This window comes from Varanus komodoensis, unplaced genomic scaffold, assembly GCF_004798865.1.
Source record: "Varanus komodoensis strain SLA01 unplaced genomic scaffold, ASM479886v1 scaffold18_1, whole genome shotgun sequence".
In the NCBI taxonomy this organism is placed as follows: Eukaryota; Metazoa; Chordata; class Lepidosauria; order Squamata; family Varanidae; genus Varanus; species Varanus komodoensis.
The window spans coordinates 1,784,932-1,797,319 of NW_025335548.1; the positions used below are offsets into that span (position 1 = coordinate 1,784,932).

Below are 12,388 nucleotides of genomic sequence, written 5' to 3' on the forward strand. Positions count from 1 at the left end.
AGTGCCACCTCTAAGGGAAGCCTAGAAAGAGGCAACAAGGAAGAAGACCTCAGTAGTGGCCCCCCAATTATGAAATGATCTCCCCACTAAGACCCACCTGGTGCCAACATTGTCATCTTTTTGGCATCATGTTAAAATTGCCCTCTTTCATGGCACATGTTGAAATAATACCAGTTGTTTTAATCAGATCTAGTTTTATTGAAATTGTTTTAGAGCTTAAACTTTTAAAAATTTTGTATATGGAAATTCTAAATTGTTTTAAATTTGTATACTTTTATTTGTATTTGTATTTTTATTGTATGTCTCTGTCTGTCTCATTACTTTAGAGTTCTAGACCTGTGCAGCAATGTAAAAGAAAGAATAGTAAAAGAATGCAAAGAAAAGGGTGTTCAGTTTCCACCTTTTGCTACCTGTCGGTAAGGCATTTTAGATTAAATTGAGTTGTGGCGTTAACTGAAATTTAGTTTGCTGTGGTACATGTATGTAGTGAAAACTTCTATAACTTACTTTAATCAGTATACGTTTGCAACAGTAAACAGTGCTGACTTTCTTTTGGTGGAAAATGGTTGAGTCCAGAGCTTGAGCCTGGCTTTGGCAGCATGCTATCCGATGGACACCACCCACCCTTTCCAACTGGGCATGCCACCACTTCCCCCTTTTCTCTTTGGACTACAAGGAAGTTGAGGGAGTCATTTGGGGTCCAACCCTGCCGCCACTGAGAGACAGCCCCTGCAGCAGTAGCTGCAACGCTGAGTAACTGAATGGTTATCCCTTAGTCTCCTGATGATGCTAACCCCACGATTAACCCACTTGGGCATGTAGACACATCACAACTTTATGTATGCCAGGATATGTCGCATTTTTTAGACTCTGCATGTTTGGGACTGAGGTTCTTAAACACTAATTCATAAGATGCATCCAGTAATGATGATATGACATCCTGGTGGTCTTACCTTATATAAATACAAAGCTAAGCTGGGGCTCTGGACACATTTGGCTGGTTAAGGAAATATCCAAGATATGCTAACTGGACCATAGTATGTGTTGTGGCATTGGTGAAGCAGGTGAAGCAATATAACAGCAGTGGTGTTTTTTTTCCTTGGGTGTCTGATAATAACCATGGGGAAACCACCACAAAGCAGAACCCAACAACAGATCATGGGTTCTCTCATGGGTTGTTTATGGTTAACAGCCAATAGTCCTGGTTGTATACCTAGTAAAGTTGTTGCATTTTTCCTGCTGGTCCTGTATCAGAAATGTGCAATTAGACTTTCAATATATATGCTGTGTTCCATTATAGAACCTTATATTGTTCTTTTTCAGGTGGTCACAAAGAAGTGTGTATTGTGTTCAGAAATTGTACTTTTTTTAATAAACAGGGTAACACAGACCTATGATGCAGGTGCATGTGTCTATTTCTATTTGGGCTTTAACTACAGAGGAATAAGTGACCCTATTCGTGTTTATGAAGAAATAGAGGTAATTATACCAGTTTATAGCTTTCATGTTACTGAAAAGTAGATAATTACCTAGACCAGTTCATTCTGCTGTCCTGGACCTATTATAAATCTGACTCAAGTAGTATGGTAGCAGCTGATAATGGCATGCATGCAGGTGGGGTCCATGAAACCACCATCACGACTGTCCCATGCAAATTCCCCACAGCGTCCTTCCCCAACCTGATCAACTGCAGATTTTTCAACCACATGTGATCATCCCCACTGACCATCTGTCATGCTGGCTACGAGGCTGATGAGAATTCTAGTCCCAAACACCTGGAAGATACCAGGCTGGGGAAGGTATAAGTCCTCTAGTATAAGTCCTCTAGTCTCTTAGTTTTGGGGCCAAATTCCATTTTGGAGAAACTTTTGGAGAACTTTTTCCAGTGGTTTGTGTGGCTGAAGGCAAAAGAAATTCAGAAGTACAAAAAATACTGGAAATATTAAAGAGAAGCAGTTCTATGCACAATTACTTGGGATGGGGGAGGGCCCGGGGAAGAGGAATTGCCATCAGGGGACACCAGATGGCCTGATTTTGCTCCAGGCCTGAAGTTCCACAGCTCTGTCTTGTACTGGAGGCAGCCCTATAGCTGATTCCCTGTTGACAGCTGTGGTGGTAGCCTTAAGAATTGAATCTTAAGCCATCACATTTTAAGTTTGTACACAATCTCCAGAATGCTTTTCAGATCTTTTGGTGTGAATTCTTGCAACCTGTGTATACTCACTTCTCAGCTGTAGAAGGAGTAACTCAGGTCCATGGGAAATAGATTGCAAGTTAGGCAGTGTTTTAGCAGTATTATATTTTTTACATTATAAAATTACATTTATGCCCTACCTTTTTTCCTCTTTTGAGGAACCTGAGGCGGCTTACATAGTTCCACTTGATTCTCACAACAACAGCAGCATGTGAAGTAGCTTAGGCCGAGAGGGGCTAACTGGCGCAAAGTCACCCAGTGAGCTTCATGGCCAAGTGGGGACTAGAAGCAACACTCTTACCACCACACCAGCTCACTTCTGGTCAAATGCTGATTCCAGCAAAAACTCTAGTAATTGAATTAAATACGGGCATTTTGAGGTGATGATGTTAATACTTGTTTTTATAAATCAGTTATATGTAAAAATCCAGTATCATGTAAGCAGTCTTCCATTTGTAAAATGGAGCTTCCCCTCCTTTTCTCCTTACGAGTTCCATACAAGTCCTCTGCAGCAGACTTGATGGATTCCTCCACAGCACAAGAATCATTATAAAGGACAGCCTCCATATCCCTTTAGAGCAAATTTTCAGTTCATGCAGGGTGGGGAGGGAGAATTTCCCATCCACTTTCTGCTGATGGAAGCCATTCTGTGAGTAGGAGGGGCAAATTCAACTTTGCCACCAGTTGTGGTTCTTTGGCTTTTAGAGTGTTTGCTTTCTTATTACTTATGTACCAGCTTCATTATACACAATTTTCTTGCTCTCTTACCCTCATTGATTCTTTCAACCTTCAATCAGCTTATCTGCTTAGTGGGCCAATTCACACAGTCAAACACACTTATTCAAATCAATGCCATGTGCCAGTTAGTAGAAATTTTGGAAGCTGTAAGCAGAGTATTATCCTGTAATTTTGTAAATAATATTGGTATTAATTGATATATGTTAGTGCTAAAATGAGTGAAAGGTATGTAGTATCTTGCCTGCTTCATGGAGATTTAGTACAGTGAATAATTTTATTACTTCACTTCTTTAGATGGCAGCTAGGGAAGAAATCCTTGCTAACGGAGGAAGCTTATCACATCATCATGGAGGTAATATTTCTAGTCTCATTTACTTAATTTGTAGTACCACACCTTCATCAATATTCATTTGTATTGAATGCTGGTAAACCAAATTTAGTATTTCTGCACTACTGACTTTTAATGGAAAGCTTTCCTGGGGTTCACATTATGAACGGGACTTTAAGATTTCGACTTGGGCAACAAATGCTTGCAAAAATTAACTATTCATTTGCTCCCCCTACAACAACCACAAAATCTGCCACCATTACACAGTTGTTTCCAAGCCTTACTCTTCCCTATAAGATAGAATGGTTGTCTTTCACTATAAAGGAGAAAGTAAAAAGGTACTCTTTGAGTCCCCCAGTGGAATGGATGCTAACCTTATTCCCTGCTCAGTGACCCCAACGATGAAAAATTACCCTTGCTCCTGCCTGCCTGTCATCTGGGTTTCTGCTGGTCTTGTTAAGTGTGGTAGAATTTTAGGAGTGTGGGGAAGCGTTTGTAAGTTTTATAAAGGCACAATGAAATAACTTCTAAAAAAGAGAGCTCCTTTTAAGGGCTTAAATGGCTGAACTAACATCAGAGAGAAAAAGGACCTCTGCTGCAAACATGGTTCAAGAGGCTATTGATTTAAAAAACAAAACAGGACTTCCATATCAGGAAATGGATCAGGATCTCTGTTTCCGATGTTTTCTGGATGCAATATGAAATACTAGTTCAAGTGCTAATTGGCATTAGTCTCCCTCCTTTCTAATGCTGCATCCTAACTAAATCTGTTAAAAGCTGCCACATGATGGTTCCCCATCTCAGTGAGTGACTTAATATATTCAAGCCTTCCTGACAACCTACACAGAAACACACACCCTCCCTCTCTAAGTATATATGGACTCGATGCCTATCAGTATGGTTGGCAAAGGCTGTCAGGGAGACCCTGCCATGCATCTGTAATGGCTTTTGGCAGAAAGGGTTCCCAGAGGCACTGGAACCATTCTTAACTGCCCTAAAGCTGCAGCATCAAGCTTCATGCTTGTCGTTGAGAGGTCCTGGCTCCACTGTCCCTTCAGGTCTGCACATGTCCTCTGGAATTGGGAGCCCCACAAGCCAAATACACAGTGTGACCAGCTGCCAAAAGCCAGGCAATTGTCTGGTATATGTTTGAGAGCCATTAGGATAACACAAGACTTACTTTATTTAGGCAGAGTTTTCACTGCTGGAACTATGATTGGAAATGTTTGGAAATATTTCTACAATAAATGTGTATTGCAGTGCAGAAATATTTCTTGTCCTGTGCCTACGGATACAACTGAACTGAAATTTAACAAATGAATATGGAATGTAATCCTGCTTCAATGTCAGAGTGTATGAAAACACTGCTATTCACAGAATTACTTTCCCTGGCATAGGACTTCATGCTGCAGCTTATAAAACAAGCTTTTATTGTATGTTTTTCTGTTTTGCCAAAGGCGTTTCTATGGTAATCCCATCTAATACTGTGTGTTAAATTTCTATTGTGAATCTTAAGTTTCTTCCTGAGATAGTTTAATTCTAAGCAGTAAATTCTATTATTATTATTATTATTATTATTATTATTATTATTATTATTTACTGACCTTCAGGCCTTGCCATGACATTCTTAGCACTGCTTTTTAGTTCCTGTGTGGGGAAGGGAGAATATTGATGCAATTCCTCTTCAGTGTTTGCCCTATAATTGTGATTAATAATGGTTGCTTTCACTATCTGGAAACAGACAGCCTGGTTTGTCTGCCTACAACAATGTTGTGATAAATGGAGCTATTTTAACTCTGGTTTTGTGTATCAAACAAAACAGATGTAGTCTGGGACTTGAGGCTATATGGAATATAAAGCCTGTTTGACTCAGCCTTCATAGAGTTTGTTGTGCTAAGGAAGAACCTGGACAGTTTATATCAACAGAGTTTTCTCTTGAAACCTAAATAGCTGCAATTTGTGTAAGCTGTAGGAGTGGTTGCTCTTTGGGAACAGCTCTTTTCCTGAGTTCAAGTCGTGAGAAGCAGCTCCATGTCACAAATAACAAGTCTGGCACATTGATCATTCCAGGTTCTGCATTGGCAAGCCCCTCCCATCATCACTGTTGCCTCTTGCTGGTATCAATATGCAGTGTTTCGATGAAGCATGCTTCAAGGCTGAAGGGTTTTGATGACGCTTATATGAGCAAACCTGCCAGTTTATTTTATGCAGAGTGTAATGAAGAAGTAGCTGGACAATATGGGGGCAACTCAGAAAGTTTTGCTGCTTGATATTAGGAAGAGCCTTGTGCCTCCATTCTCCTCCTCGAAATCCCAGTAGAGGAGCTGACCTGAGCCAGCCTACAGTGCTGGAGGCAGGAGAGTGTTCTGTTCCACGCCTGAACATGGAAGGCTAGCTTTGGGCATGGCATACACAACTCTGTCCTCCAGCACCTCAGTGTGACTCCCACCATTTGCTGCTTGAGGCACCCACTTCATCCTGCCTCATGCTAAGGGCCAGCCCTGGGAGGAGATGGAGCACCTTTTTAGCTGATGATCCCACTCAACTGATTTGCACATACAAGATGGAGGTTTAAAAACCCTTTCTTCTTAACTGCTAGGCAATGAGCATATGGACTAATTTAAGAAATGCTGGCCGTGGATGTTGCAGTTGCAGTGAGTTTGGAAGTTCCAAGAGCCACTTGGTATGGTATTTCAAGAGCAGCTTGGTATGTCATCTGTGTAGGTCAGCAGATGATCAAGTGGTGGGACAAACCAGTAGAAGAAAGTAGTACAGTAAAGAGATGCCTACAGGTAAACATAGTGCAGCTTTCATGATGATGTGATGTTCACTAGTATTTTTTAAAGTATCATAGAATAGTAGAGTTGGAAGGGGAAAAGAAGGCCATTGGGTCCAACCCCATGCTGTTGCAGGACACCAGTTTACACCATCCCACTCAGATGGATGTCCAGTTTCTTTTTGAAAGTTGCTAGTGTGGGAGAGCCCACCACCTTTCTAGGCAACTGGTTCCAGTTGCACTGCCAGTGAGGAAGCTTTTCCTGATGTCCAGCCTGAATCTGGGTTGTCGCAACTTGACTTGATTATTCCGTATCCTACATTCTGGTATCAGTGAGTAGAGATCTTGACCTTCCTCTTTGTGACTGCCTTTCAAGTACTGATAGAGTGCTATCATGTTCCTCTTCAGCCTTCTCTTCTCAAGACTGAACATACAGGGTTCTCTCAGTCTCCCCTTACAGGACAGTGTTTCCAAACCCTGGATCATCTTTGTTGCTTGTAGGCAGAATGTATTTGCAAGATGGAAGCAAACCAGGATTAATGGCCCACAGTGCAATGCCTTCTGTGGAACATGTGTGTGTATCACTCCCTGACTGCAACCTCAAGTGATCCGGAGGTGTGAAACATGGCAAACATCACAGAAAATGCACACTAGATTGTGCACTGCAGTATTCCTATATTTACTATATGATGAGACATGGATTTGTGCAATCAGGCAGTGCATCCTATAATGTCAGATAGTCGGGCTGTGTACTTCTTTCTTAAGGAAAATAAGGTTGGGCTTGCAGTTTTTATGGGAAACTTTGATTAGTCATACTAGCAGCAACAACTTGTCTGTGTGCCTCACACACCCTCAGACTACAAATGGGTTAACTTTTTTATCAGATATGCTCCAAAAGGACCACCAATGTCCTCTGTACAGCTTTTTTTTTCTTTCTGGTTCGCTAATCAAATGTATGTTAGATTTATTATTGCAAAAGTATAAAGCATAGAAAATGTGACAAGATAGATGTGTAAATTATCACTCTGACAGAACTAATGATGCACTCCAAGCACCTTCTGTTTTCAAGCACTTGGTGAGCGACTTCATTAAATATGCAATTGCTGTTTGGTGGCTGCTCAGACATCAGTTCAGTCCCGCACGGAATTGCATTATTACTGGAGGTGGGGAAAAGGCAGGCGTGCTAGCTGTTGGACATCCTGCTGCGGCTTTAATGTGCTCCATCTTGTTGGACCAGTTGTTTTCAGTCTTGTTGAGACAATTACATCCATAACCACAGGATATATTCACTCAAACAATATTACAGATAATAGTGGATAATAGCACAGACTATTCATTGTCTCTTTAGCTCTAGCTGAAGTGTAGGTGGCTAGAATGGAGAAAGCTCCTTGAAATCCCAGTTTTAAACTGGTCAAATAGATTGGAATAGGGGGATAAGATTATGGGAAAATGCTTGTTTCTCTCTAGTTAAGCATGCAGTTTCATATCCTAATACAGCCTTCCCCAACCTTGAGCTCTCCAGATGCTTTGTATATCAACTCCCATCAACCCCAGCCAACATGGCTAAGGCTATGGATCATGGGAGATGTAGTCTAAACCTTCTGAAGGACATCATGTTGAAAGATTCATAATAGAGCAGGAAACACATAAAAGAACAAGCCAGGCTGATTACCTATTTGTTACCATATGGGGTATGAAGCCAAAGTATTGCGACAACACATAAGGCTTCTCCTGAAATTCCAGTCTGCGCTGGAGAAAACAGTCCTGTTTCCTTTTCAGTCAGCTCTGTGAGAAGGTTGCATTCTTCAGGGAGAAGAAACCAAAATACTCTGTTCTCTATTTGGTATTCCCATTATTCATTATTACAGTGACATTTTAGCTATGCTGAGAATGGACCACTCAAGGTAGGCTGAATATAGCTACAAGGTTTTCAAGAGGCAGATGCTGTGGCTTGTCACCTTTTACAAATGCATCATTCTTTGCATTGAAACTCCAAATACAATAGGTACTTGGCTTGATGCATATGGTCAAGAATTAAATAGTTGTCACTTAATGGCTATTAATTAACCAACTGATCATTTATGTTAAATCAGTACTTTTCCATGTGACTATTGTAAATTGCCAGCAGAATCAGAAAGCTGAGTTTGCATTCATATTTGTAATTATCTAGAATTTAGTAAGTTGTGTGAAGGTAGTAGCCACTGTCAGGGTCATCTTGAGGATGTGACAATGCAGGCCTTTTGTGCTTGCTCAGAAGTAAACTCTATTGCATTTGGAGGGGTTTATTTCCAGGTGTAGATACAGGATTGTCATCTAAACTCATGAGCAGCAAACTTGCTTTCTTTAGCCTCTCCCTTTAACACATAACTGCATCCGAGCTGTGAGTTCCATTTTTTAAACTCAGCATTACGAACCTCTTTGTATAAAAATCCAACTTATGTAAATAAAATTTGAAAACACTTATGTGTACAACTGGTGTTGGTGTGTCCTATTGAGATGATTTGAATACATGTAACTTCAGTTTAATTATTTTTAATGTGGCACATCATCTTGGTTTAAACTTTATCTAAATTTCATACTTTATAAAGAGTAGGCAGTGTGGAACACAGGCTTCCTCTGGGAGTACATTGAGCTTAATGAGCTTGATAGTCTAGTGGGCTCAATAAATCAAATAAAGCAAAACATTTCTCATTTTTGAATAAAAGCATTTATCACCCAGTGTTTGTTCATTCATGGTCACAAGATTGATTGGCTCCTGCTATTATGGTGCATATTAAAGACTCTCCCTTTTTTGTGCTTTTTTTTCTAGTGGGCAAGTTACGGAAACAGTGGCTGAAAGAGAGCGTCTCTGATGTTGGCCTTGGGATGCTGAAATCTGTCAAACAGTTTGTGGACCCCAATAACATCTTTGGAAATGGGAACCTTTTGTAAACCTCCTTACTGTCCAAATCAAAATTACAAAAAATAATGTGTCCCATGGTTATCCCAGTATCTGAACATAGCATGGACCCAGCTTCAAAGCTGTTTCCTTCCTCACATCTTTTATTTGTTCAGTTAAAATTAGCACCCATTTAATCATTACAAATCTTAACAGAATACTGCTAAACCTTTGACACACAACCAGTCTGAAGTATACTAAATTCAGTCCAGTCGATAACCTGTTTGGATGCCTTCCCTTCTGCGGTTCAAGAATGTCCAAGAGTGACACTAATGTTTTTGTTTTAGGAGTCCCTCTTGATAGAAAAGCATGTCTGGGAAGCACATGAAAAATGGGATTATATTTTGATAAAGTAAGCTTGTCTGTTGAAAGGTTAAGCAAATAGAGAAGGAATGTCATGCTGCAGTTTTCAAAAAATCCAGCAGTTTTGTGGTGGGAATGCTTTGCTAGTCTCCTCTATCTGATATAATTGAAAACATTACTTAATAGAACTATTGTCTAAATTGCATTTGTAGTAGTACTAATTAATACCCTCAACAAATTTTAATGACTCAGAAGGTCACACAATTCTTTTTGGATATTGGAAAATCTGTTACATAAAATGTTAATGGTGTCATACTTTTGTCCTGCTAGACTGCATTTCTGTAAAATGCAGCAATTCTCAGGCAAAAAATGCAGGCCTGCTTGTTTTTCCAAAAGCGTAATACAAAGTTTCGGGTATTTCAAAACTTCTAAATTATCTTTTTTATTTACTAGGCATACGAGTAATCATTTTTCTGCATAAATAAAATGTCAGACTTCTAAAAATATCAGTGAACATTAGACTGAAATGTATATTAAAACATAATTTTAACACCATTTATCAATATGTTTTGGGGTGATCAGAGGCTTTTATGACATTTCAATGGTTTAGAATGTTAATTTGGTACTGCCTGTCCTTTAGCTAGTTTGTACCCATGGGCTGGATCCAGCATTTCTTTCCTTCCACAGTAGGTGTTCCCTGAGTGATGTTTTCTCAGAATGCTCCTCCCGTGAAGTATGGCGAGTCCCACCTCCCTCTTGCCCCAGAGAGCCCCTGACCTTCCAGAGGGGATTTTTGGAGTCTCCAGGGGGCTGCAGGGGAATTCCTTTATGATCAGGAGCTTTGCATAGACAGAAGGAACTCCTCCATCCATGGAGACAAAGTCTGGATCCATCCCCTGTTTGGTTTTTTAAAAAATACATACTTCAAAGTTTAACTAATTTCAATGGAATTAAATTACTTAAAACATGAATTAGGCCCATACTAACTCAGCATTCTAAATCTATGAAGGTTGCATATATCTTGTTGCAGAATAGCTTTAAGCAAAAATATCTAAAATGATGACATGCAAACTTCTTGTAACTTTCATTTTGCTGTTTATAATGAATGCAAAGTTTTAATATGGTAATTAAACATACTACACTGATCTGACTGCTAAAACCTTAATTTCTACATTAAATTTTATCCCACTGTGTTTTTACTGGACACCAATTTAAAGCAGTATATGGTCAAATCTTAAATGTCCTGATATCCTGAAAAGCACCTTTAAAAATGCACAACATCACATCTCAGTGACTCACACTTTGCTGATCTTAAACCAAAAACATGACTGCAATCCAGATAGCCCCTTTTAAATTTAACCTGCATGAGTAAAAGAAAATTGCAGTGCATTTAGCAGAAATAACTCTTTGAGCCAAAGTCTGTGCCCCAGTAAGCATTATGGGTAAAATCCAACTAGTTTCTCTGTGCAGACAGAAGACTTCCATCAATGGAAGAGGAAAGGGTCATATTTTCCCCTCCATGCAGAACCTCATCCAATCTGCTCTGGAGGGTCCTCCAACCAGGACAGATTTGGGCATGGCTCTTTCTGTCAGCAGAGGAAGACTACTTGGATTCCATCTTAGCACTCAGCACATCACCACTTTGTAATGTTTTGACCATGTATGCGGTATCATTTATCAATACCAATGTAGTTTCTTACTCAAATACAGGGATATTTCAGTTTTAAAAGAAATAAGTTGTTTTCATGTGCCTAATAAGCACCAAATCTAGGAACAAATGTGTGTTTCAGGGAATAAAATTGCCTTTTTGATAGCATCAAAGCAAACGTTGAACTTCCCGGTTGTTTTGCTTGTTCTTACCAAGTTTGTGCTATCTCCAAAATGTGTAGGCTCAATATGTATGGTGCTTAATTTATTTACTTTACTGATTGAATTTTCTTAACCCTTTGTTACTGGAAATTGCACAGAGAAATGCCCTCTGGAGATATTTTTCATAAATTTACTGATAACAAGGCATGTTCAAATCATGACGTATAAACTTTGTGTCATTTTCTGCCCCATCAAAAGACTGGGGAGTGGGTTGCAAAAGTGGACAGGCTTGAGGAAAAAGACACAATACAGATAACTGTGAACATATTGTAAATTGCGTTACTTATGTCTATTTTGCTAAACCTTGTTTCTTCTCTTTTCTTTTTTTAAATGGTTAAATTGTTCAGAGCACTAACAAGAGCACCTGTAAAACATGCACAAGCTGAATGCTAGTTCAAAAAAGTGAGATGCTCATTAAAAATACAAATTTACCACAAGGAATGCTATTGGCTGTGTTTTTGTGCCACAGGATAACAACAGGATAAAAAAGTAATTATGAAGGATACGATGTTAATTTTAATGTAATGCTGAATTAGATCACTCATTTCACTACAGTTGCAGTTACTCTAAGCTGTTCATTCTTCAACAGGCTTTGAAAGGGGCTGAGTACACAGCCATCGAATTGCCAAGACTCTTCTGGCTTTTGGGACTGGCTGGTGGGGAAAACCTTCTGGAGTACCATCCAGCATGGTGCCACAGTCTTCCAGAAGTTAAAATAGTGGCAGGCAGGGAATCATTTTAGGCATGCAGATGTGTTTTTGCAGTCCTGCTGCAGGGACTCCTGCAACATAATAAAAAATATTCCTAATACATTTTTAAATGTCAAGATCCTTAAGATATCTTGGCAATATTGCAGTGACCCTTCAAGCATCATCATGGCATCCAGTATGTGAAATGCAACTTCATTTTCAGGTATTTTGCCCACTTGCCCAGCATAAAATGGGAGGCTGCTATGTTAGTGCTGAAGTCACTGGGCCCCCTGAGCTGATGATGCTCTTCTTCCCCAGTTAGTTGGCTGAGGGATGTGTAGACTGGAGCCCATGTTTCATGACAAATGAGTGTTTCCAAGCAATGTTCATATGTCAAGGAAGGAACTTCAGAAATTCTGCTCGGCGTGCCTGCAGTTGCTCTTTGGATCCCAGGCCTGGTGTTTCTTCAACTTGTGTTTAAAAATTGGAGCCTTGTAAAAGAGCATGTTTTTCACTGTGGTAGAATATGTACCTCTTTAAGCCACGGTTGGCC

The 12,388-nt window shown here is 39.8% G+C and overlaps 1 protein-coding gene across 2 annotated transcripts in view; it reads left to right on the forward strand.

Moving 5' to 3' along the window:
• AGPS (alkylglycerone phosphate synthase) overlaps positions 1-11,587 on the forward strand; it is a 74,674-nt gene extending 63,087 nt beyond the window's left edge. The window contains exons 17-20 of one of the 2 annotated variants that reach the window (XM_044426936.1): positions 327-416; positions 1,380-1,479; positions 3,227-3,284; positions 8,846-11,587. In XM_044426936.1, the coding sequence (XP_044282871.1) occupies positions 327-416; positions 1,380-1,479; positions 3,227-3,284; positions 8,846-8,967 (370 nt within the window). In that variant the 3' untranslated portion in view covers positions 8,968-11,587. Of the gene's footprint in view, positions 1-326; positions 417-1,379; positions 1,480-3,226; positions 3,285-8,845 lie in introns of those variants that run through there. The other variant, XR_006414410.1, reaches the window with a different exon arrangement.
• The last annotated feature ends 801 nt before the right edge of the window (positions 11,588-12,388 follow it).